Here is a 27,815-nt window from a genome sequence, read left to right on the forward strand (position 1 = left end):
AAAATATTTATATGTATTTTAATAAGTGTCAATACAAAAAGCAGAAATGATGAAAAAATGAACTTGCACCTGTAGACTGAATAAATGTAACCAGCCTGTTAATCGGAGGTTTTGTCCTAACCAGCTTCAACCACAAAAAGAGCCATGACAAACATTTAATTGTGTTGCGTAGATTCAAAATCCACATCACACTGCATATGAATCCTTACATATGCTCTGATCAGTTATGATTTTGTCACTTCGCTCAACATTTTCAGTTTTAATGAGAACTCTTGTAATGCTGGTTCTGCATGTTAAATCTGCATTGTAGACATGTTTGCTCATTCTTACTATTAAAAAAGGGTTTATATAACACAGTTTTAAGACAATTGTTACCCACAGTCGCTGAATATTCATAAGAGAAAGGCTAAGACAGTCAGAATGAGTCTTTGAAGGTGAAGTATGTAATTCCTACATCAAATGGAAATGCAAACATTTCCCATCTACTATTTGACATTTTATGCATGCTAAAACGGTAACATTGCATAAAATAACTAATTAATCATCATTACTATGCAATATTGAGAAACTGCTCTAAGCTCCATTTTGAGAAACTGATCATATTTTAATGCTATACTGTCTCAGTTAACAAGCTCTTGATAAAAGTAGCCAGAAGTAAACATAAATAAAAATGCTTTTACTGAAAAAACATAAAACTAACCTATTTTTCCAAATAAATGTATCCTTTTTTTTAAAAACAACTCTGACTTCCCCATCATTGCAATAAACTGTAATGTGAAATTGCAATTCGTTTCAAATAAAAATGTTTAAAACAAAATAAAACAGAATAATATTGTTTGCACTCTTCGGGAAAGTCAACCTATGAATGAACGATGTATAATTGACACATTTTCACATGGAAAAATTACACACATCACCTATAATAAAACTCACAGACATGTCTTGTCATAAATTAAGGAGAAATATGTCTGTAAAGAATAAAACATTCAAGTCTTTAAATCTAAACACAAACTACATGGATGTGAACTATTCTACAATATAGTACCTGGTGTAATAGTGACCTGTGAACTTACACTCCTGTCTTTATTCCTATTTTACTTTTCATCTTATTGTTTGTCCAAAAAAAAAGAATTGATGTTGAAAATGTTGCTCAGCGTCCAACGTCGCCACCAATTCTCACACGGCTGACATCATATAAGTATTGTTTAGTCAAGAGTATATCTGGTTTTGAGAAGGTCGAGGAGCAAAAGTACATTATAAAACTCCCACTGACGTCCTCTGAAGTCCTGTGATGTCCATCAGCTCTATCAGTATTTATTGTGCCATTCACACTGTCCAACGCTCACCTCCTCGATGTCCAGGTTCTTCCTGGATTTATAGATAAACTCGCCGATGGCCACGAACACGGACAGGACGAGTCCGGCCGCCAGAACGATGAAGATTCCTCCGATGTTCTCCACTCCCAGAGCGCTGGCCTCTTTACTGTCCTCCTCGGGACAGCCGTTTCCTCGCCACCACTTCTCCTTCATCATGTGCAGTTTCCCCTCCTCCTGTAACTGCAGGATGGCGATGGTCACCTTGTCACGATACGGGGAACCTGAGAGAAACCCAGAGATTTTATCGTTAACTAAAACTATAAAAAAAAATGTTTTACTTAAAATAAACGTTAACTAAAATAATAAACAATATTTTTATTTCAGCTAGTTGCTAAGGCAACATTTTTCATTTTTAACTTAATGTACTAAATTAACTATAACGGAAATAAAAATGTAAACTATAAATTTTACTACACAGACCTAAAAAACAAATGATAGCAAACACACACACAAAGACTAAAACTTAACTAAAATTAAAACAGAATAGAAATAAAATCTTGATGTAAATTATTATTAAAAACTATGTGTAATATGTAATATCTCAATGATATTAAAATAAAGTTGGTTTAATTTTAAGTACTAAAATAATTAAAAATGAAATAAAAATGATTTAATGATTTAATAAACACTAATAATTGATAACAATGAGAAAAACACAACAACATTACTACAACTTTAAATAAAATATAAAATAAATTATAAAAAAACTATAAAAAAATACAATTAAAATCGTTAAAAATATAATTAATACTATGATACTACGATAACACTGGTCAATGGTCCAAAAATAACAAAGCTTCAAGTCCATTTTTCTAGGATTTATTATTTCTAAATATTTTTATAATGCCAGTACTTTTATTTTGCATTTTATTTTATTTTCTGTCCAAATGATGGTTCCTCTGAGTAAAATAATTAAACACTAACTAACTAAATAAATAACCTTTTATACAAATACCATTTATAACAATTTATTCGTAACATTTTAGAATAAATTTTCACTTACATTACTTTCAACATTATTTACCTACATTACTTGAACTAACAATGACAAATACTTTTTAGCATTCTTCGTTATGTTAATTTTACATTTAATAATAGTTTTAGAAACAAAAGCTGTATCTGTTACCATTAACTCGAACATTTTTGATCAATTTTGATAATATTATGTAGAATTTATGTGAGCGTACCAATAGGAGTGCCGACTCCGTAGCCCTTTGAGTCGATGAGTCCTCCGATCTGCGTGAGGTTGCAGTTTCTCTGGCTGATGTACTCGATGCTGGTGGACTCCATCAGAAGAGCGTAATCTGTGGTCATAACACGCTGGATTCCCTCTCTGTTATTCTTCACCAGCGCCGTGTTCTTCCGGCTGCTCATGAACGCCCACATCTTCTCATAGGTGGAGATCTTTGATTTCTGTGAAAGTAGTAGAGCCCATGGGTTCGATTTACAAGGAATATATATATACCTTGAATGCAATGTCGCTTCGGCAGCGTATATTTCAAATTAATAAATGAAAATATTTATTTTAATGCAAGGAGCCACTTAAAGGTGTGTGGCAATCTTTACTGAAGTTAAAAAAAATAAAAAAAAATAACATACAATAAATGAAATAATACAATATAACATTATACAACATTAAATAAAATGTAAAAATAAATAATAAAATAAAATAATACAATATAACATTAAATAAAATTTTATTTAAACAAAATAAATAAAATAATATAAAATAACAACAATATAATAAAATAATTAATTCATTAATAAAATAATAATAAAATATTATTAATAAAATTTTAATAAAAAAAAAAAAAGACTAATGCACAGATCTATTTAGATATATCAGATGTTTTACCCTGCTCTGAAAACATAACTGACTGTGTGTACATCAGTTTCATATAAAATGCAAGTGCATTTAACCGGGACAAGCTCTGATTCATGCATCGGAGAATCGATTTCTTCCTCCCACCCCTAGTATTTATCTGCAAATCTAGTTCATTAACCTTCTTTTTTTTAATGAGTATACCTTATTTTATTTTTTTACAGTTTTGAATGTTGATCATCTAATTAAGAAATAAGACAAGGCTGTATTATACATTTAAGTATTTTTTAAAAATGTAATTTTATTAATCAAATTCATAAAGATTCACAAGCATGTAAACTAAGCTGTTTCTGATATGGTTGATATACACATTAAGTACAATTAAAGCAATGTATTGATCACCAGTCAGCATCCAGGACCATAACTATCATTTCATAATGTTTTCTGTAAGAGAATATTCATAATCTCCACTCCTAAAAACCATATGAAATTATTTACAGCCATAGTGCAGCCAAGGGTTTTTATAGGATGAGCAGTGTTCCTGTTAAAAATTGATGTTATAGCTATGAATAAATTTACAGTACGCTGATCTTACTACTGGATTTCCTGTGCTTATGTATTATTTCTGCCATGAAATCCTTCTTTGTTGTGCTGGTTTAGATCAGTGTTGTGACAGATGTCCTCATAACGCTCTCTTTCTCTATAAGCTGCTTTAATCGCTCTGTACATGTATTTCCCGCTGGCTGAGGTCCGTATCCTGCCAATCTGTGCGTGTAAAATCACAGGTTTTGTGTTTGGAGGTGTAACTGCTGTTTGCCCATCAAACCTCAAACCACCTGTCTCAATTCAGCGCCAAATGAATGTATCACAAACCACCCACATATTGCATGAAATGTTAAACAGGCTGATTTTTTGCTTGTAATAATACAGTATCAAAGCAAGTTGCCTAACCTTAAAGAAAGTCATAGTGGACCCATCTCTCACGGCGCCGTATTCAATCTTGGTCTGTTTGGCCAGATCATCGGCCGAGTCTATGGGCGAATCCATTCGCTCCACGGTGAGGAAGGCAGCCAGGTTAGCCGTGTAGGACGAGATGATGATGAGGGTGAAGAACCACCAGATACCTCCAACAATCCTGGTGGACAAAGCCTTGGGCATCAACTCCGATCCTGACCATGAGAAATGTTCAACCAGTTAACACATGAATGGTTAAAAATGCTGTAAAATCCAGAATGTTTTTTTTTTTTTTCATTTCTTTTACAATATATAATATAATATTAAAAAATATATATAAAATGATAATATAATATAAAATAAAATGCATGAAGAGAACATAATGGAATTGAAAGTACACATTGAGACTATTTTCTGAGTTTAATTGAGACATTTTTGAAGATTTCTACACATTTGGCCACCCTAAAGTAGGAAACCATCCCCCGGTTTCACAGACAAGGCTTAAGACTAGTCCCAGACTAAAATGTAATTCTGAGCTGTTTCAATTGAAATAAACTTGCACTGATTGATCTTAAAACATGTCAGTGCCTTTGTTTTGTCTCAAGATGCATACCAGTAATGTTTTTTATAAGGCAAGTTAATAAAAATTACTTAAATGTCTTAATTGAACTATAGCCTAATCCTGGCTTAGTCTAAGCCCTGTCTGTGAAACCGGGCCCATGTGTGTTAAATCTCATACCTTGCTGCATAAGAGCTCCAACACCAAACCAAACGCTGTTGATTAAGGTGAAGTTGTTCTCAACAACGTCTGAATCAGGGTTGCAGGGATGAGGGTTGTACCATTCATACGGGGTGAACCTGCAGAACAGCACCAACACACCAACATACTGTACATTCACTGTAAATGGACACAAGTCAGCACTGTGGCTGATGCATTCAGGGCATCGGTTGAAATAAGCTAAATACATGGTTGCAAGTTATAAGTTTTAAATTGTAAAATTCGTATTGATTTATTTAAATCTTTTAAGTTGCCAATATTATTTGATGAGTTCTAACTAACACAATAATGTTGATAATTACATAAACTTACACTGTGTCTAATTTAAACTAAAATTTCTGCATTAATTGAATTTTTAAAATAACTTAATTAAATTGTTATGAGAACCTGAAAATTGGGCATTAGATTTCTAGTTCTCAGCATGCTTTGTATCAGACTGCATGAAGAGAATAGATGTGGAAATGAGGTGTTATACTGAAATCATCACTGAATCAACCTAAATATACAAATTTAAGCAAACAAATCAGGTAGAACTAACTATTTATATAGCCTATTTATAATACCTATTTATGTTGAAATTAGTTGAAATGGTAATCAACTTAAACAACTCTACAAATTAAGCTCCACTAACTCAGTGTAATTTATTGGTTGAACATAATTTCAAGTTAAAAAGATTGATGTAAACTGTTGTTATTATTATTATTTTATTTATTAACAATTTTTAGCCAAAACATGTTTTAGCCAAAAAAGATAACTTCACTAAAAATTATATTTTAGCTGCAAATGTTTAAATAGAAGTAATATATATAAATTTGCAAAATGAAGACACATTTGCATTTGCATTAAAATTGAGCTGGCCAAGACTGTGTTTTTGAGCTATTACTACTGGGCAGTAAAACAAGAGCTAATTAACCACAATCCAGCAAGACATCAGAAGCATGAAACCGGTCCAATTTGAAGAATTTAATCCCACCTAAAGGTTAAAATGGGTTGATATGGATTTTACCTGGCAATGACGAACAGCACACAGCTGACCCCGAGGCAGGCCAGCAGCACGTACATCCAGATGTCCGGAGAGAGCGGGTTCAGGAAAGAGAAGACGCCTGGATTGGTGCCATTGGGTTTGTGGTAAAGAATAGAGATTCCCAGAGTCATGAAGGGCTTGGAAAAATCGATGACTTTCTCTCGCACGTAAGTGATGGTGAGCGGTGCCACGGCCAAATCTGCCACCTGAAACCAGTGAGAATGAATTAATGGGAACTCGCTTGAATCTTTAAGACCACTTGAAATGACTGACAAGGACACTAGCATACAGATGACTCACAAAACTTAGACTTACATGATCGATCAGCTCTCTGACCATGCCGTTCCACTCTCCTTTGTCATTCTGAGCTCCGTATTTCCCATCAGACACCAGTTTGACTTCATAGGAAAAGCCCAGGATGTTGGACAACTCCTTCAGGAGATCCAAACAGTAGCCTTCAAACCGATCATTCCCATACAGAGGCTTATCTGACTTCTTGTGCATCACATATGGGTTTTCCTGCAGGAGCAAAAGTACTGTTAGTTGCAGATGGATGGTCTTGTTGATGTTCTGCATTGGTTGATTCCTACCAGAATTGTGGTGACGATGAGCGTGCGGTTGGCCATGGAGTCAGTGATGTTGGTGTTTTTGTCTTTGTTGCTGTCTGTCAGGTTAAGGCCCGTGTTTGAGTTCCATACACCGATCTAAACAGATGCAGAACCACATGAGCAAATAGTTGAATTGTTCTGATGTTCTCCAAATAGTGTTAATTGTACAGGACAGATCAAGGGAATATTACACCCAAAAATTAAAAAAATCTGCCATTTACTCATCCTCCTGTTGTCATGAGTTAAATGGGTGCCATGAGAATGAGTAAAAGATGACGTGCTATTTCTTTAAATATTTACCAGAGAGAAACGTGTGAACCATTTTTACATGTCTGTGGTTTAAAACAGTGTTATTGTTAACTAAAACTAAAATCATTACTTTACTTACTTTTTACTTTTGTCATTTAGCAGACGCTTTTGTCCAAAGCGACTTACAAATAAGAAAAAGTAACTAAAACTAAAAAGTTACAACTCTATAAATACTATCTACCCACATATTTAAGAAAATAAAGAAATTAAATAAAATTAACACATGCATATAACAACAACATTTCAATAATAAACATATCAATGAAAAAATTAAATAAAAAGCTACTACTATCCCTTGCCGGTGTCCCTGCCCGGTGGAGTCGCACGGTAGAGTCGATGGTCTTTACACTCTTTACTTTTTTACTTTTGTCATTTAGCAGACGCTTTTGTCCAAAGCGACTTACAAATAAGAAAAAGTAACTAAAACTAAAAAGTTACAACTCTATAAATACTATCTACCCACATATTTAAGAAAATAAAGAAATTAAATAAAATTAACATGCATATAACAACAACATTTCTCTTAACATCATTAAACACCAGTTCAAAAAAACTGATATAAAAATTGAACGATGGACACAGACAGACAGACAGACAGACAGATAGATATTAATGCATCAAATTTACACACTTCAGCTTCAGCACTTTAGGTCTAATAGGGCCAATAAAAAAGACAATAAAGGGATTAAGGGCAAAATGGGATAAATGCATACAGAACACCTGCATTACTTAGTGGAGCAAAGAAAAAGTACTTTATCTAAGAGAAAACATATCTAGAAAGCCTTAAACCTGCTGAGATCTGACTGTATTTTGAGTAATCTACCTCATATATTAATGTGCACAGCAAGTGCTCTATCACTGCCTTCTTTTACATGAGCAATTAATGTAAATCCACTGAAAGACGACGCAAGCAGTAACTCCTCTGAGATGGTTTGTGTGTTTCTGTGCAGCGCAGTAGCTTCATTCGCTATGCTACGTCACCTCTGTCTGATAGCTGTTGTCACGGGGAGCGTTGTAAAATATGCATTAAGAGAGAGTCCTCAAATTGAGCGCTTGGCGTGCGATTAGTGCTCATAAACAGATGTTTTATAAAATGAGCTCTCTGCATTGTTGACTCTATGAGTGATGTGATATTTCATAAATGGATGCAGAGCTCTTAGCTGCTTTATGTAGCGTTTGGTTTAGAGCCACCCGCTGAGAGTTTGACAGCGTTAGAAAAGGAAATATATTAAGTTTATTTAATGCAATTATAAGTAAGTGGTAAAACTAAGTATAATCCATAACTGAGCCGTGAACTTGCCAACCTGAGAGTATACAAGACATCAATAACATCTAGACACCAGCACAAGAGCTATTAGCAGGTTGAGGATCATAAATGGAAAAAGTACCATGGTAATACTATGTTTTTTAGGAGATAACATAGTATCATACAGTACCATGGTATGTTTTGTAAGGAGAAAAGGGACTCAAATGTCACATTTTGTGACGTTCAATACAAACCTTCTTCCATACTTTGTTAAAACGACCATTTTCCATAAACTGCTTGTGAAAAGAAAACAAAAATTTGATATGTATAACAGATATTATAGTTTAGACAGATGCTGATCATACAAACGGGATTATGTTCTGGTTTTACCTTTTCCATCCCATCCTCTTTCAGACTGATGATGTCAAGGTCGAAGTCTTTCCTCAGGCCATCTGTCTTGTTTATGATGATCTGTCCGGTCAGTCCGTTCCACCGAGCCTACAAGAAGAGAAGAAGTCTGATTTCATTCCAGAACAGGCGTTTAGATTAAAAATGAGGGTGTCATAATAAAAACAGATGATAAATCTCTGATTGCTCATTTGCTTTTATTTTAAGTCTCACTGATGCAGCATCATCATTAGTTGAGAATGTGTTTTTTGGCTCATGCTTAGTCCAGTGTTTCCAACATTTCCTTGATGCATTATCTTACACACACATTGTTATGTGTTTTGGGAGGCTTTCTGCCATTATTTTAATAGTACAGTGAGGTGCTGTAACGAAACGTCACTCTGAGAGAACACAAGACTCAGGGATTGGACGAATTGAAACTTTAATGATGAAGAACAGAGACAAACGTTTCCAACAAAGGTTACCAATGATCTTGCATTACTTTAAGACTGGACGATGAAACTCAAGAAACTAAAGGCTTATAAAGACTAATGAGCAAACGAGATGAACACGGGTGAGAATACTTAACGATGATAGACTAATAATTAACTAATGAGAAGAACCGGAACAAAACCAAATATGGGCAAACAGGAACCAAACCGTGACGGGTGCAGACAGGAAAGTAAGAATGAGAGGGAATGAGACTGTGACATAAACCAGATCAGACTCAAACCTGGGAACCCATGAACCAACAACACAGGGACACAGTATAAAAAAATATATAATAATTATATATATATATATATATATATATATATATATATATATATATATATATATATATATATATATATATATATATATAAATATTTTTTTTTATTTATTTATTTTATTTTATAAATGCACTGCATTTAATTATAGAAATACATTATAAGCACCTTCTATTTATGTTAAATAAATACATATATTTATATAAAAAAATTATTAATGTAATAATTGTTTTATAAAAAATAAATAAATATTTGACTAAAATGCATTTTATTTCTAACAAGCACTTTTTAGTGTCAGGAGCATAAGGCTTTTATGTGCAATGTCAAATTGAAATGTAAACTGTCCAGCTTGTTACTTTCCCAAAGACATTATTAGAGGTAAAGTATATCTAGCTTTCAGGTTGAGAATACACACATACTACACACACACACACACACACACATATGCATGTATATGTATATATGAAGAGTTCAGATGCAAAAGCTTCTAAGTGCCCTCTGAAATTTTCTTCTAAAATGAGCATTTTTATCAGGCTCCTATATTTATGTTCAGTTATTTCACTTTAATTGCACAGAAAAGGACCTATACATTGCAATTAGAGTAAAATTACTGAACCTAAACATAGGCGCCTGATGAAAATGCTCATTTTAGAAGAAACTATATATTTATACACACAGCCCCATTCATCTAGTGACAAATTGCTAAGAGAAATAATAAATAAATAGTCACATGGTCAACAGAAGTGCCCAAAGCAATAGATCAACTCAGTTCTGCAAGGAGTTGTTAGTAAATGGACTCTATAATCAAGCTCATGGAGTGAATATGTGAGGTCTGAAGCCAAATGAAGCGACGATCTTTCCAACACACGATTCAGTGGATCTTTTATCCAGAACATGTGAATTTATGAGGATGCAGTGCTCATATAGACACCAGACGTTCGAGCCTCGTGTGCAAATCCAATGGATTATTTCTTTAATTTGCTGATCTTTAAGAATTAATATGGGGTGGATGGCATTCATAATCCTCTCATACAGTAGTGGAGCTCAGACTGACTTCATATACTCACACTGAGGTCATATGACCTTTGCCCAGATTTGTTCTAGTCATTATTCTCTAGCATAAATCTCACTCGATCTTTCCTTCTCTGTCATACATCCTGCTCAGATCACAGTACAGTACAGTACAGGATGTACAGTGAGCTTCAATTACCAAAAGCTCACAAGATTAAACACGCCAGAACCAGCAGTGCTTAATGTAGACTGCATTAACTGTCCCATTCATGATTACGAAGATCAAGAAGGTGATATCTTCATCATCATCATCACTAGCAAGGGCATAGGATTGATTTTGGCATTGGTGGGGACACAACAGACATGTCATAGTGTCTCTACTAAATTCTACACCCTTGAAAATCATAAGTGATGCCCGACTTTGGACACTATAGTTCTCTCCTTAAATATGAAGAGGTCAAACAACAGATTAATGAGTTAATCCAAATTTCACAAATGTACACAAGCACAAACTTGTGGACGTAATTATAATATAAGTCAGACATTGAAGTGAGTTTCTGTTTTTCTCATTAATTATGGTTTTGCTACACTAACCATAGTTTAACCATGGTATTTCTAGTAAACTGTGGTTAAACAAAAAAAATTGTTAATTTTCTTAAAGGATTTGTATATAGTTTATACTTTCTTAGTTTTTTCTTTGTTTTGTTTTTATTAGTGAACCTTAATAATTGGATGTTTTGTACTACTTGATAAAAAAATAAATAAAAAAAAGACACTCAATGTACGCTCCCAAATCCCAGGCTGAATCAAATGATTTGCGCTCCGCATTCTAAAGCTCCGATCTAAATTAAATGACTCGCAAACCTGCTCCGAAGTCCCAACCTAAATCAAATGATTCGCGATACGCGATCCATTTGGAGCGCTTCAAAACTTTTTCACATTTCTGGGTTTCTCAGCAGTGGAAGTTATGTTAATGTTGCCATGTCGGTCCATTTGGTAACAATTCCGTTCAGCACCACTAGTAGAGCAGAAATGACACGCTTCACCTTTAAATGAACACAGCCCCACTGTAATGAGTTCACCCACACTGCATCACTAATTCAGCTTGAGCCATTACGCTCTCGTCCAACACACATTCATCCTCAGACTGCAATGCCAACATGCTGACTCAACAATACCTCCTCCAACACAGGAAGCCCTGACAAGAACACTTGGAAGTTTTCATTGGGAGAGAGATTGTCCGCACATAAATCATCTGCAGCTGTTTAGAAGTGGCTCAAAACACTTTCCAGAGAAGTGAGTAATGATGCATTTAGACTAAACAGACTGAACTCTCTATCAGAATTCAGAAGCGCCTGACACAGTTTAAAAGATTATAAATGATAATTCAGCAATCATTTATTCATTCCAAGCATACATGATGAGTAAATGATGATCTGTGGGTGAACTGTTCTTTAGGTTTTGGACAAGGTGCATTTACCTCTTTGAACATGCTGATGAATCGCGAGCCGAAGCGCCAGGGCTTGTGTCGGTGACACTGCAGTGAGCTGACGGTGATCTGAGACGCTCGCTGGGACGCAGCAGCAACCATATACACAGCGTCATACATTAGCGCTGCTTCAGTCTGCGGCACAGACAGAAATGAGCCATTACACAGGAGGAGGAGGTGACTTGTGGCCAAGTATGGTGACCCATACTCGGAATTTGTGCTCTGCATTTAACCCATCCAAGTGCACACACACACTGTGAACACACACCCAGAGCAGTGGGCTGCCCATACTGCGGCGCCCGGGGAGCAGTTGGGGGTTCGGTGCCTTGCTCAAGGGTCTCATCTCAGTCGTGGTATTGAGGGTGGAGAGAGCGCTGGTTATTCACTCCCCCCACCTACAATCCCTGCCGGACAGGAGACTCAAACCTGAAACCTTTGGGTTACAAGTCCGACTCTCTAACCATTAGGCCACGACTTCCCCAAAGTCATGAAACTAGACCACGTAAATCTGTTCACATTATGAAATGACTCTGATTCTGAATGAAATTGTGGGTTCAAAAGAACTTAATATGCAGTAATATTATCAATTTGACTGTATTGATGAACAGATAAGAGCAAAACTGGATATTGACAATGTTGTCTTCTGTAGAGCTGCCTTATAGCTTAATCAAATTTGCTTCAAAATAGATGAAATTTGCACAGTTATTGAACGGAACTGAAACAACACTGAACTGACTTGAGCTGAATAATGAAACTGCAGAGCTGCTTTAGCTGAATCGAACTTGTTTCATAATTGAACTTTGCAATATTGACACAGTTATTCGACTAAATTGAATCAACACTGAACTAAACTGAGCTTAATGACACTATTGTCTCCTGTACAACTGCTGAAATTGAATTTGTTTCATAATTGCTGACTTTTGCAACTTTAATGTTGTTTGCTGTTTTTTAATCTGTGCTGTATAAAGTACTATTTTAATAAAGTTGATGACTTGATCAATGCACAATAAGACCGAAGATACAGTAGAAACTTCAATCACAGACATAGTTTTGTCTTTTGGTCAAGTATTATGGCGAAACTATGTTTTTTAGACGTATAATGATAAAATCATGCTATTCAAAATAATACCTTTGAGTACTATCATATCTTCATATATATGAATCATTCAGTATCATATATATATATATACAGTATATATATATATATATATATACACATATCACTCTTAAAAATAAAGGTCCTTCCACAAAAGGTTATTTATAATAGAAAAAGGTTCTTTAGATTATAAAATCTTCTTCACACTAAGAAAAAAAAGGTTCTTTTAAGAACTGCTCACTGAAAGGTTCTTTGGGGAACCAAAAATGGTTATTCTATGGCATCACTGTAAAAAAACCCTTTGGAACGTTTATTTTTAATACAATACATAGAGAGAGAGAGAGAGTGGACAGACTGTCATCATTCCATCCAGCAGGCCGGTCTCGGGTTTGGGTGGAGCCTGCAGTCGCTCCATGGACCATTTCTCCACCACTGATGCCACATGAGGGTTGTCGATGTTGAGCAGACGGAAACCCGTCATGTTCACGCCACTGTATCGGTACGGCTCCAGGTCCAACGCAAACAGATCCTGAAGTTTGTCATACAGTACAAGTTTAACAATAGATTCCTTTTCTTAAAATGCTGCTTGGTTTCTAGCTGTAGAGCACGGTATGGATGACCTATTTTTGTAGGCCTAAACCCAGAAAGGAGCTTTTTAGCAGTTATGCTTTTAACATCCTGAAGTCAATTAGATTCTGGTAAATGCCTGAAATAAGCTCTGTGAACACAAGCTCAAGATATTTTCAAGTAGTATTCTATGACATAAAATAACTCAGCAAATACCACCTTGGGACTTAAAAAAAAAACTTTCTATTTGCCTTGTGAAAGGTAAACACATCCATTCTATAGTCGCTTTGACAGCCTCATTGTGTTTATAATTGCGCTCTTGCAAAATATACTAATTCAAAGTTTTAGTGAAACCGTGTGTGACCATGGTGTAGTTTGTTTATAGTCTACATTTAGCTTTTTACTTATGGCAGTTGCATTTAGGCTTCAGAATTCATAATACTTGGGAAGATTATCATGATAAACAAAACATGTAAGAATCTTAAACTCTCATTGGTCCTAGAGCTTATTTTGTGCAATAATCCAAAAAATCATATTGGGTTTTTGTTGAGGGAACCAGAGTGATGCGAATTTCCAGGCCGGCCTACAAAAATATGTCATTCCTGCAGCACTTTATTGAGTAAAAACAAAATGCAAATCAGCAGAACCAACCACAGAAAAACTCAAATGCATATATGAAACTCACCAGAGTGGTAAAGAAGAAATGGTAATATTCAGTCATCATGCCCATAGACAGGAGCTACAGCAGAAAGAGAGAGAGAGAGAAGTTAAACCTCCATCTGCACCAGCATCCTCCATTCAAACAGATATTACATCACTCATATTATGAACAAATAACCCACAGATTTCATTTTCACAGCCTTTCACATCATTTGTGATTATTCTTTTCCTCATTCCCAATGTTAGGTTGAGTAAAGGATCTGCTGTAACAGGAAGTATGCGTTAAATATCTAGAGATGTAGAAAATACATCAAGAGATGTTTTTAAAAACAAAATGGGACAATCAGCTGATGGAGATTTAGTTTAGGGATTAGTGCTTTTATTGCAGAAACAGAGAAAATAAGATTGCATGATATTAGACATCATTGAATAATGTAACAGTATCTCACAATATCAGATTCAACACAGGCCTATAAAATTTTACTTCAAACTTTTTCCAGAACTTTACAACTTTACAGTCTTTACAAACTTTGCTTTTCCAGTCCAAAATGAGTCATATTCAAAATTCAAACTGCATTCAAACATTCAAATTTGAATTGCAAATCTGCATCCTGTTTGGTGCCTGAATTTATATTCAAAACTAAATTGGAATTTAAAAGGGGATGTTTGGTTCTGGTGTATTACCTGTTTGAGGACGTCTGCTGCGGTCTGGTATGAGCAGTCAAAGATGACACAAAACTCTTTCCCCTTCTTCATCTCTTTAAGAAGCGGCCGAGCATCTTTACTCCCCATCGGTAACTGTCGGATTTTGATCTTGATGCTGTAGCGTGACGGAGCCTTGATCAACTCCTGAAGACGAATTAGCCCTAAAATATTATATAGACAAAACCAAGATTATAGAAGCACACTTCATTTTAAGAAATTAGTACTTTTACTTAGCAAATATGACATGTATAATCTTAGAAAGGTTTCTTTTGTACTTTCTACTCATCAAATAGTCCTGAAATAAAATGTATCATGGTTTCCACAAAAATATGAAACAGCACAACTGTTTTGAACACTTAAATAATAAAAAATCAGCATATTAGAATGATTTCTGAAGGATCATGTGACACTGAAGACTGGAGTAATGATGCTGAAAATTCAGCTTTGATCACAAAAATAAATTATATTTTAAAACATTCAAACAGAATTTTTTTTTTTTATAATATTTCACAATATTACTGATTTTACTGCATTTTTAATCAAATAAATGCAGCCTTGCAGCAGAAGAGGCATCTTTTAAAAAAATATTACGGTAGTGTTCTTTTTGACCGAACAATATATTCTGTGTTAAATAAAATATATAAATATAAAATATATAAATTTAAATGAAATATTGCTGTTTTGGGGTGTTTTTAATATTTTTTTCAGCCCTGACAAATTACACACAGTTAATCATATCCCAATCTTTCTAATAATAAAGAAATGTCAATTCAGCAAACAAATTATCCCAGATATGATCTCAAAGTCAATATTTACTGCACCAGTTTTCACAAAAATGACAAATTCAGAGCAGAAATGTGAATTATGGACATTTTTCATAAAGCATTGAGATCCTAACAACCATCGGACACTCACGGGCTGGTTGATAATTACGGTATCTACACAATAATATGATGATGATAAATGCATCTAATTCCTGCAAACTTGGAAAAGTTCCATAAAGTATCTTCTTTCTCATTACTTAAGTCTATTTAATTATATCACTCCTGTATAGGCCATCGAATATGTGTGTGTTTTTCCTGTGTTCCTTCTCATGCAAATAATTGTCTCATTTGTGTCTGTTTTATATCACACATTTATTTTTTTGGAAGAAGCATACAAGTTCATACTTGAGTTATATCTGAGAACACCACATTTCTAAGCAATGAATGAGAAATTTCTGAGCAATAAAATCAGCCGTCCCACCTGTTGCGTCCTCGTACACCACCGTCACTGCTTTCCATTTGTAGAACTGCACGATGTCGAGCACGGCGCGGCTGATGGAGGCGTAATCTGGGTACAGGTTGATGTAGAAACTGTCTTTGTTGTCCACAGACGGGTGTTTCCAGCGGGTCTGGATGTGAGGAACCTCCAGAGCGTTGCAGATGGACTGGACCGCACTCACTGAAGAACTGTGGGACGGGCCGAACACGGCGGCCACACCGAGAGCCAGCTGATCACAGGCTGCCATTGAGAAAAGAACACATGCTATTATTCCTGCAGCTTAAATGGTAAAGCGAGGCAGTAGCAATGCCAAAGTCATGGGTTGGATTCGCAGGGAATGCATAAGCTGATCTGTGCATGTAATGGATAAAAGGGTCTGCCAGAATCAAACCTCGTCTAGAGGCCTCGAAGCTGTCGAACAGGTTGATTCTCTGGACGTCGTAGGTGAGGGTGGTGTTGGGCATTAAAGTCCTGTTTCTGTTAATGTTGGTTACAGCGAATTTGAAGGCAAGTTCTTCCACGCTGATCGGTTCATTCTCAAGTGTCTCGAAAATCCCACCTGCACAGACAGAAAAAGAAAGTTTTGGTCAAACATAATTTGGCTGTCCCAAGAGTCTGAAGCTGACGTGAGCAGTATTTGAGCTTTTTTTCCCGAGAAAAGATGTTTCTCCTAAAATGTGCTTTGAAGTTACAATAGAAACAAATAAGAAAATGAAAAAGTCCTCTATTAACATGTCTGACCCTTGTAAGATGAAGACTAAAACACTTATTACCCTGAGACACAGGCCATCTTCGCTGTGTCACAGTCTGAGTTAATGTTGCTGAAGCTGCAGCACAAAACATTTGATGGATTTTCAGTCATGATGTCTCTAATCCTTAAATGACCTTTAATCTTCATGACAACTACAGCCAAAATATGACAAAACAAATACATAATGCAGAATCTGCTTTACGAGCAGACACACATATCTGCACATGAACATAAGATATTCAAATTATTAGTCAAAATGTGAGAAAACACATTTAGTGGAATGACAAACGCAAAACACACAAGTACTGTTGATTACAGTACATGTGGTTAAAGACGTTAATGAAAATAACTGATCAGCATTTTTCACAAACATGTTCAACATTTCCAATCCTCAAATGAATTGTATAATTACAGTCCTTAATCTTATGAACTAAAACAAAGATTATTTTAATGTACATCTGCTCACATTATTTAAAATGAAAGAAATAAAGACAAAGACAATAAATATGCCTATATGTAACAATAAATTGTACCTAATATATATTGTTATATATATACTAATTTAAATATTCTATGGCGCATTTGGTGACATATTGGACAAAATGGGATATTCTAGTGGTAGTTTGTGTTTAGTTAGTAGTCTATTGAGTTTTTGTTTCATGCATCATATTATTATTGTTTAACATTTATGATGTTTGATCAAAATACTGTAGTTGTTTTTTTTTTTTTTTCCCCTTTCTTGTTCCCTATAAATGACATCAAATCAGCACATTGTTCTTTCAGCAATGTGTTTTTAATCCTGTTTATAAATGACAACTCTGGAACAATCAGCGATCGGCTGTGATTGGCTGCGAGCACCTGGAAAAACAATTTGAACCGGATTTTTGGAGAGACTGTGATTGATGTTGTAAGAGAGGAGAGGTAAAGAACGAGCGGGCAAGGCCTCCCCTCTGGGCTCTGATTGTGAATGACCTTTTTCTTTGAGTGACGTTGTGGCACCTTTCATCCTCACACTCCACATGTGCTCAAATCCAGCCATATAAACACCAGGGTTAATTACGGTTAGCAAACCACACCGCACCGGAGCCGCTCTGTTCCGTGGGAATATTTCCTTCTCACAGGATGGACAAAAATACAGATTTTCTCGTCGGTAACTCAAGGTAATGACATTTCAATGCGGCTGCTCAGGCAGAACCACTTATGTGAAAAGGGCATGAAAATCAAATATGTACTAAAGCTTCAGATGTTTAAATCATTCCTGTGGAGCCGCTCAAATTCATTTAATTGGTTTTGACAGTTTCTCTTTTCCGCTGCCATCTTTGCTTTAATGATGCTTTCTGTCTCATGACATATACATAACTAATTGCAAACTAATTGCAGTATATATTTGTTTATACAGCTATTAATGTCTTGTAAAAGCATGCATATTATAAAATTTCTCAGCATATTAAAAAACAGACATAGCTGAACATCTTTGCATATCGAACAACATTCTTCTAACATTATTATCAATGCTCTTCTGTTCCAAAACCTAGTGAGCTGCCTACCTAGACAACATTTTTAAGCATCACAGGTTGTTCCAAAAAGTAGACAGCAAAATTACACTGCCTTATAAGATACCTTATTTTGCCAGCATTGGAATGAAATCACTCAATACCAAAAAGTAAATATGGAAAATATGCCCGTTTCCGCCACTGAATAAAAAAACAATTCTCTCACAATTCTGAGATTACATCTTGCAATTGTGATTTTTTTCTTTCTTTCTCTGAATTCTGAGTTTAGATCTCACAAATAAAAATAAAATACAAAATACAAAAGGTAATTGCTATTTTGTATCTCACAAAACTTTTCTCACATTACAAAATTACATCCTGCAATTCTAAAACAAAAAGTCTACATTTTATTTTTTTTATCCATTTTATCCATATAAAATACATTTAATAATATATTATATCTTTAAAATATTTTTATCAATTTAAAAATGTCAAAAATTAACATTTATTTTTAATAATAACAAGAAATAATTTATTTTATATTATTATTACTAACTAATAGTAATATAAAAAAATGACTTTTATTATTTTACGCTATTTTTTTTCTTAGTTGCCTCAACACCAGCCAATCTCTATTGAAATCAATTGAGAGGTGCTGTTTATAACATATAGAGTTTCCCCCTATTTAGGGTTTTCCAAATAAGTCTCTTATGATGTTCCGTTTAAGTTAGGATGCTGACTTTTTAGTACACAGCAAGTAAGCTCACTGCGTTTTTGAAAAAGCCATGGAGTACATGGCAGACATTTAGCTCAAGCTGAATATATGTGACCCTGGACCACAAAACCAGTCATAAGTGTTCAAAGATTCATCAATAAGCTTTCCATTGATGTATGGTTTGTTATGATCGGACAATATTTGGTCGAGATACAACTATTTGAAAATCTGGAATCTGAGGGTGCAAAAAAATCTAAATATTGAGAAAATCTCCTTTAAAGTTGTTCAAATGAAGTTCTTAGCAATGCATATTACCAATCACAAATTAAGTTTTGATATATTTACAGTAGGAAATTTACAAAATATCTTCATGGAACCTGATCTTTACTTAATATCCTAATGAATTTTGGCATCAAATAAAAATCAATAATTTTGACCCGTAATGTATTTTTGGCTATTGCTACAAATATACCCCAGCGACTTAAGACTGGTTTTGTGCTCCAGGGTCACATATAACATTTAAAATATATGATACAAGGCGAGAAATACATAACTATGAGCCCTTAATAAAAGACGGCAACCACAAACTCTCCCATTCATTCTTCACCAACCAGATTATATTAGAATATTAAAGCAGCTCTGCAACAATAACATTCATTTTTTCATTCCTTTAAATGCTATTTCAATTTCTGGCTTAAATAAGAGCTGTTTCTCTCTCAGGCAGTGAGGAAATCAACCATGACGAGGTCCTGATCTGCTTGTTGCCAGGTTACAGGTTAAAGCACCTGGTTTTCACAGATATGTGTAAAGTCACTGATGTCATCAGAAACAAATGCATCGTCAAGGTTCGCAGGGCTGGAGGGTCAATGCCTCACACGGCCCGACAAACACAAAGAGTTTGAAGAAATAGCTTTTTTGCCTCGCTGAAATAAACAGCATACTGTGCATACAATGATATATGAATATAGTAATTATTCACTACTTAAGTATTCAGCTATACTTTACAGTACTGGATCCATAGCATTTTGAAGCCATGAGGACAGCCTAAAGTTGACATTCGTTTATCTTTTAAATTAAAAGGTAAAATCAAAACTCGACGCCCAAGCACTAAATCAAGTCATTACCGGCGGCTTATTTACTCTGCAGAAGCTTCACAAATTCAAAGTCACCTTGTACACATGCTAATCCACGTCTGTAAACACACTGCAAGCTCCAGTTTGAGATGAACTAACACTGCTGGTAAAGTAGCTCAAAGTGACCAGTTTCCACAGTGTTTCCATGTAAAGCTCTCTGTTTGGGTTTACCAGCATGGAGCCGCTGTTGCCCAAATAATCAAGAAACCCCACCGGTCCAACAAACACCTGTCAATCAACCTGGAATCATCATCAGCAAAACATCATGTGCTAACTCATTCATAGAGTCAAATATTTAGGCCTAAATTTAAAGGAAAACGCCAGTTTTTCCGTATTCCAATATGTTCTTCCCTCAACTTAGACGAGTTGATACGTACCTCTCCCGTCTCAGTCAGTCATTTATACTTTTAAAGAAACAGGTAAGATTTTTGAACTTAAATAAAAATAAAATAAAAAATCATGCCATTGTTTATTATTAACTATTTGCATTTATTCCATTTTATTTAAATAATCATATTTTCAAAATGCATTTATTCAGATTTTTTACAATCAGCATCATTTTTTTCACTGTGAAGAGTGTGGTTAGAATTTGGGTAACTGTATTTAATTAGTTAATATGCATGAGAATAAAATAATTATTTGTATTTATTTATGATAAACTTAAATACCTTATTGTACTGGTATTTGTAACAAATATTTTAAATCCATTTTTCCCTATATTGATCCTCAAAACTAAAATTAAATTAAATGTTAAATTAATTATTATTACATTTAATCATTTTATAATAATCAGTTTTAATTACATCAGTTTCATGTTGTAATATTTCCAGTAAAACAAGTCTTTTCTTTCTCAAACTCTCCTGTTCATTCTTTATATTTGGTAAAAGCTTTAAAAAAAAACTAATTTTATATGTTTCGCTGAAACACCTTCGTAATCTGAAATCTGCTGAATTAAATTCAATTCTGTTTGAATTACATTTGGTTTAATTACATGGTTTTATTATTTTTTTTACTCATTGTTTATTATATTGTTTATGCGACTATTGTTTATTTATGAATACCAGATGGAGGTCATCTCGTGGATCTTATTCGAATCATAATCTGACATTTGCGTATAGTGCAAATATCACCTCATGCAGCAGTGCATTATGGGAGCAAATGACAGCTCTGATGAAAATAAGGCTGAGCAGCCAAGCAAGAAACATTGAACATGCCAGATTCCTCCAACATCCTCACCTTCATGTGACTTCCAGCAGAGATGTAGCAGCACAAATGAGGACTGCTTTTCATTAGAGAAGCGTTCCACTATTCTGACCTGCTTCGGTGGAAACCGATGTTCAGATTACTGCAGTTTTTAATTCAAAACACCGAGCTTTGTGCAGAGAGAAATGATATGATCAGCTGACCTGTTGACCTATTATACAATCATCCAATCACAGGCCAACATGCAAATTCGAATTTGAGAAACAACTGGGCTCAATTTCAGAGAAAGAAACACTTGATGAAGCTTAAATACTCAAATCATCATCGTGCATGAAGTTCACAACAGGTTTGCACCTCATCAGCTCTGACAGACATCATTGCAGGGGCTTTTGGGTAATGAGATGCTAATCAAATGAAGGCATCAATCAAAAGCGTGACTTTGACAAATTGCACAATTCGCCGTGAAGCGGAATAAATCGGAATTAATTGATTTCAGGCTCTGGGTTTGTAATGTTTGCGTGTCGCACGGAAGACCTTGGTTTGTCTTTGAAACTGCTGATTTGAAACAAAGCAGTGATTCACTGACTGACTGAAAACAAAAAAATGAAAAATAAAGCATGCAATGTTCTACTTACAGCTCCATTTTACAAATTAGAAATCTTGTATTACAAATAATGTGAATGCATCTTCGAATACAGAACAGTCTTGATAGCAATATCAGTCCTTCAAACCCATTAGGGCATCCTACCGGTCAAAAGTTTGGAACGATTAAGATTTTTTTATGTTTTTGAAAGAAGTCTATTATGCATACCAAGGCCCTTTTTAGTTTATAAAAAATACAGTAAAATCAGCAATAATGTGATATTTTACCATTTAAAATAACTGTTTGCTTGTCTATTTGAATATATTGTCAAATGTAATTTATTGCTGTGATGCAAAGCTGAATTTTCATCACTAGTGTCACGTGATCCTTCAGAAATCATTCTCATACGCAACTCATATTAGAATAATTAGAGTAATGATGCTGAAAATTCAGCTTTGCATCACAGGAATAAATTACATTTGACAATATATTCACATAGAAAACAATTTTAAGTTGTAATATTATTTATTGTATTTTAAATGCAGTAGAGACTTATATTAGCCTAAAACATAAAAAACATCTTAATTATACCAAACTTTTGACCATCAGGGTAGGTTTTAACTAATACATTTTGAACAAATATCCTAAGAAGCAAAATTCAGGCAAAACACATCTTGATTGCCCTCAAATCTGTATGATATAATCGTGAGACTGTGCCAGTAAAGTGATCGAGGGCTGTTGCTGGGAGAGTTGTGGACGTGAGTGTTGTGTTGGAGAGATGGAGCTCACTGCGATGTGAGTGAACCGCTAAAGGATCTGAGGACAAAGATGCAGTTGTTTCCTCCATTCATTCAACATCCCACGATCCCACATTACTGGAATACAGCCAGCGTGTGTGTGTGTGTGTGTGTGTGTGTGTGTGTGTGTGTGTTTGATGAGAATGAGACTGAGATGTCTCTGTCTCTGTTCTGGGTACATGATCACTCCAGAACTGGCCAATAAAATGCTTTGTTTTTACGCGTATACTTTTCTTCTTAAATTAAAAAGAAAAAAAGTCTTGAGTGAAATAACAACATTTGATGCATCTGATTATGAACATCATGGTGATGCTTTACATAAAGTACTTTATAGGTGAATCTCACAAAAAAAAAATATTCTGTCAAGAACATATCAAGTCTAAGTAAATAAGTCTTATATTTTGTATAAAGGAAATGGAGGCTATATTTTAAGACCATAAAAAGGTGCATTTAGTTATTATTATAAAACATAATAATAAAAAAAATATATATATTATTTAAAAAAAAAAAAAAAAAAAAAAAAAATTATATATATATATATATATATATATATATATATATAAACACATTTAACCCCCAAAATAGTTATTAAAATAATAAAAATAAATGTATATATTATAATATATACAATAAAAAAAATATTATATTTTTATTGATGTATAATTTATGCTGTAAGTGCATATATAAATTGATATAATATTTATTCATATAAAACAATTAAAAAATAAAATATTTTGAATATATATAAATAAAATAAAATATTTTAATATAAATCAAAACAAAACAATTAAATCATTAGCAAAATAAATGATTATTTACTATACAAAATCGATTTGATTTTGAGTGTTTTGATTTTAAGGTGAAATGTGACCTGGACATCTCTTTTCTAGTTTCCAAAACTAGTCTGTTTAAATACAAGTCATAAATTCATCTTTTCACACCATAAATATTAGACAGCATCTCATAACCAAACTGTTAATACTCTGCATCCTCGCAGTGTTTTGAGGGGGTTTTCTGGATGCCGGCCGTCAGTCCTCACTCTGAGGGTCTCTGAGCAGAAAGCAGATTAGACCAGCTCGTTTAACATGCTTAACGATTTTCCAGTATCACCCAGCTACTGGGTTTCTAACCAAGCAAAAGCTGAGAGGACTAATTGAAACATCAGCCGTATGGAGCAGATTAAAGGTTTGCAGAGAAACAAAGATTAGATTCGACCTCAAACCAGGAGAAATTATACAGGCGGATTAAACACACAAAGAACATTATGAAAAGACGTCAAAGAGAATGAACCGCCTCTGATACCAATCACATAACTGTTATTTAACTGGTTAAATAACATGACTTCATTAACACCCAAACTATGTTGTGAATAATACCACACAATCTTTACATGAGTTATGCATCACCAAACTTATGACATTCATGACTGAAGCATGAACCTCAGGGTCAATAAACCTCCAACAGATCATAAGAAACTGTTAACAGAAGTTTGATTTAAGCATATCTGTCCATGCTTTATCTCTCAACAGACATCAGAACTGACAAATCAGGATTAGAAGGAACAGACATCAATGTAACCTCATGCAAAACCCTTCATTCAAAGACATACAAGAACAAACTAATGGCTCAGGTTGAGAATTTATGAATGATATTCTGTTATATGGCCAAGTTCAAATTGGGCCAATGTGATCTTTAAGACTCAACTTCGATTCCAAGTAGATAAATCTAGTTTACTATCCAACAAGATTTGCACTCGCCAGTGTCAACCACATGCTTGACATAACAAAAATCAATCATTTTCTAATAAGAAAAACCAAATGCAATCCAAAAGTCAAACAAAAGGCACCGAAATTAATTCAGGATTTTAACTCAAGTTGCACCAAATGTCTGACTGTCATTGCATTTGATAAGAACATATCAAATTGCATCTGCATAAAATGAACCAAAATCTTCTTTATCAATGTTACTCAATTACTGTCAGTCAACCGGTGCTTTGATGATTTTAAGTGGATTTATCAAGTCAGATCTTTTCATTTTCACACAGGTAAGTAAGTAAGTAAGTAAATTTTATTTATATAGCACATTTAAACATAGCAAAGCTATCCAAAGTGCTTAACAATGTAACAGAAATTAAAATGAAAAAAGAAAACAAAAAAGGAGCAAACAAGACAACCAATAAAACATCAATAAAATTGAAATTAAAATGCTAAGGAAAAAAGATATGTTTTCAATCTTGATTTAAAACTGGTAATGGAAGGTGCAAGGCGGCATTCTAGAGGTAACTGGTTCCATAGACGAGGGGCATTAACTGAAAAGGCTCTGTCACCCTTGGTTTTCAAACGGGAGCGAGGGACAGATAAAAGAGCCCTGTCAGTGGATCTTAAACGTCTGGTAGTTGACAAAGGGATAAGAAGAACTTTAAGATAAGACGGAGCTTGATTGTTAAGAGCTTTAAAAACAAACAGCAGAATCTTAAACTGAACTCTAAAATGGACAGGAAGCCAGTGTAGTGAAGCCAAAATTGGAGTGATGTGGTCATATTTCTTTGCCCCAGGTGTCGTTATAGCCACTGTTTTATTAAAAATATACTTTTGGTGTATGATTTGCTTGTGAAATGCTTGTAAATTTCACAAATTATAAACAAAGAAACCACAAAAACACAGTAAGTTTAATGAAATTTTGAAGCAGAAAGACTGAAATTGTATTTTTTCTTGTAAAGCATGCTCCAATAATCTGTTTTATTTACAAAGAAAATTCATTTATTTTCTGTTGAATATTCAGCTTGCGAAATGTGCTTGTGCTAGCCTATTTCTTTAAAATAAATTAACTTTTTTATATATTTGGTCTAATAAAATGACATCCAGACATTTTTAAGTTACTTAAGTGTCCAACTACTTCTCCAAAATTATACTTTTATGGCATAGAAGTGGCAACAACACCTAAAGAAGTTGATTTCTAGTTTGTTATCTAATGCATTGACAATCAGACTCATTTTAAGAGTTGAAATACCATTGAAGCCACCGAATAAGGCAACATAAACAACAAATGCATGAAGAAATGTAAATCCACAGATACAAGCACACAGATCTTTCCCTACTCACCGATTCTCAGGACCTGCTGCGCGCTGAGACTGACCTCTGCCATCAGACACAGCAGGACGAAGCTCACACCTGTCCCCTTCAGCATGCTGCACCTGCAGGAGGAACATTCAACATCCATGTCCTTCTTCTTTTTGTATCCATGCAGGAATAATTTCCATCCGAGCAGCATCTTTCCACTCACTCGTACTGCTGGGAGTCACCCATCCTCACATCCATAGGTGCTAACTGGGCATCACTTTCCAGAATAAGTCACCGTGAATGAGCATCCCTCCCGCGGTGCTCTCAGGACATGACGGTGCCGACGGAGACCGAGAGCGCACGGGCTCAACTGAGCGCAAACATGGGTCGGTTGTGAAGATTAACTTCAAATCTGTCAGCAGTCGACCTCGACAACGTCTTTGCTCTTTGGTACACCGAGGAAATGATTAAATCTTGATGGAAACGCACATCTGCCAGCGGATTAAATACGCGTTTATCCGTCACTCGCTGTCTGTGATTTCACCAAACTGGAAGACACCTTACTCAACAGCAGTTTGACCTACTTTTAATTAAATTAAAAAAAAATCTTATATTTTAAAAAGTCAAAGAAAACGTACAGGTTAGGAGAGAAGTGCGCGTGTGAAGCGATGGTGGAGATTCGATTCATTCCAGTGACTCGAATCTTATAAACAAGTTCTGTTAAAAATGATTCGATCAGATTCGCCAGCAGCTGGTTTTGGAATAGCGTACTACGCTTTCTATTTCTGCCAAATAAAGACAAATATGGCAGAAATAGTAAGAGTAGTATTATGATAGTGCGCTGTTTCGAATTCCAGTTTTTTTTGTTTTACCGTGTTATGGTGAGTCATCGAATCTTCAGTGAACCGATTCGTTCGAACGAGTCGATCACGTAAGAATCGATTCGTATTAATACACCTGGCAATACATCTACTTCGAGAAGTAGCCTATAATTTTGTTTTCCCCCACAAATATCAACAAGTCAAATAGCCTAATTTTCTATACTCAAATAAAAATGGTTGTGTTTAACTTTCCACAGACTTTCAAAACTCTGGATCTGGTTTAGAAGGTGATTATATCCTTTAGGTCATTGTGACCTTTATTCATTGTGGGTTTATACTGCTTTAGAGGGATTACAGAGACAGGATCTGGATCCCAGATCATTTAGAGAGAAAAGATACACTTCAGCCCCAGTAAACAAAGCCAGATCATGTATTTCTACAGGATGTTTAACACTACTATGACAACATACTTCATGAATTGCAATACATTTTTGTTGTCATTTTATAGTGTAACAGAAGGAAAAATCTCTATAAAATAATTCCAGTGCAATTTACAATTTATAAAATGTCAACAACAAAAAAAGATTCAATTCCCATACACTACACGTGTACCTTAACAGAATAGCTCAGTTGCTGGTCCCCATTGACTTCCATAGTATAGAGAAAAAAAACACTATGCAAGTCAACCAGGACCAGCTGAAGGTGAACCATCCCTTTAAGGCATCTACTGGTTAATCATTATAATAAGGGGGTCGGGGCAAGTGGTAAGTAAGTGGTTTACATATTTGTAAGGGGTAATAGAAAAAAGTAGCCCACATAATGATGCAGTATGATTTTAGTGCCAAAAACATGACACATTCACATGACATCTCTTCAAATATTGTCATGTTCTCAGCTCCAGGACAAACTCACAGTTGTTTATTTAGAGAATAACACACCGCTTCTTAACTGCCAGCAAATATCCTCCACCAGTGTGATGTGCCGTATGCTGATTCAGTGTTTGCTGTCCACATGCCCCAATGTGAAACAGAGGTTGTTTATTGGGGCTGAATGCAGTTGGCATAACAAACTGTAGCATTGAGTTCACATCCATTAACAGTTTTACCTGGAGTACGAGTGGTTTACGTTAGTATTGACTTTCAATGGTAGCTGTGACACCATAACAGTCACAAAACCTTCAATAGCTTCTGTTCTC

The 27,815-nt window shown here is 34.8% G+C and overlaps 1 protein-coding gene across 1 annotated transcript; it reads right to left on the minus strand.

Annotated features, from left to right (window-relative positions):
* Positions 1-26,493, minus strand: LOC306851604 (glutamate receptor ionotropic, kainate 1-like). Its single transcript, XM_079387987.1, has 15 exons — positions 25,842-26,493; positions 16,457-16,624; positions 16,048-16,305; positions 14,782-14,963; positions 14,123-14,176; positions 13,226-13,399; positions 11,766-11,909; positions 8,508-8,615; positions 6,545-6,658; positions 6,270-6,473; positions 5,937-6,160; positions 4,892-5,010; positions 4,150-4,367; positions 2,564-2,789; positions 1-1,597 (listed from the first exon to the last, which is right to left on the minus strand). The coding sequence occupies exons 1-15, from the start codon at positions 26,008-26,010 to the stop codon at positions 1,308-1,310; spliced, it is 2,652 nt and encodes an 883-aa protein (XP_079244113.1). The 5' UTR covers positions 26,011-26,493; the 3' UTR covers positions 1-1,307.
* Between the last annotated feature and the right edge of the window lie 1,322 nt (positions 26,494-27,815).

This window comes from Barbus barbus, assembly GCF_936440315.1.
Source record: "Barbus barbus genome assembly, chromosome: 31".
Lineage (NCBI taxonomy): Eukaryota > Metazoa > Chordata > Actinopteri > Cypriniformes > Cyprinidae > Barbus > Barbus barbus.

Coding starts and splice junctions, on each gene's coding strand:
- LOC306851604 (XM_079387987.1), bottom strand. CDS start 26,010: ATGCTGCTCGGATGGAAATTATTCCTGCATGGATACAAAAAGAAGAAG. Junction 14,964..16,047: donor GGTGTACGAGGACGCAACAG/GTGGGACGGCTG, acceptor ATAATATTTTAG/GGCTAATTCGTCTTCAGGAG. Junction 6,161..6,269: donor TCAGAGAGCTGATCGATCAT/GTAAGTCTAAGT, acceptor CACTGGTTTCAG/GTGGCAGATTTGGCCGTGGC.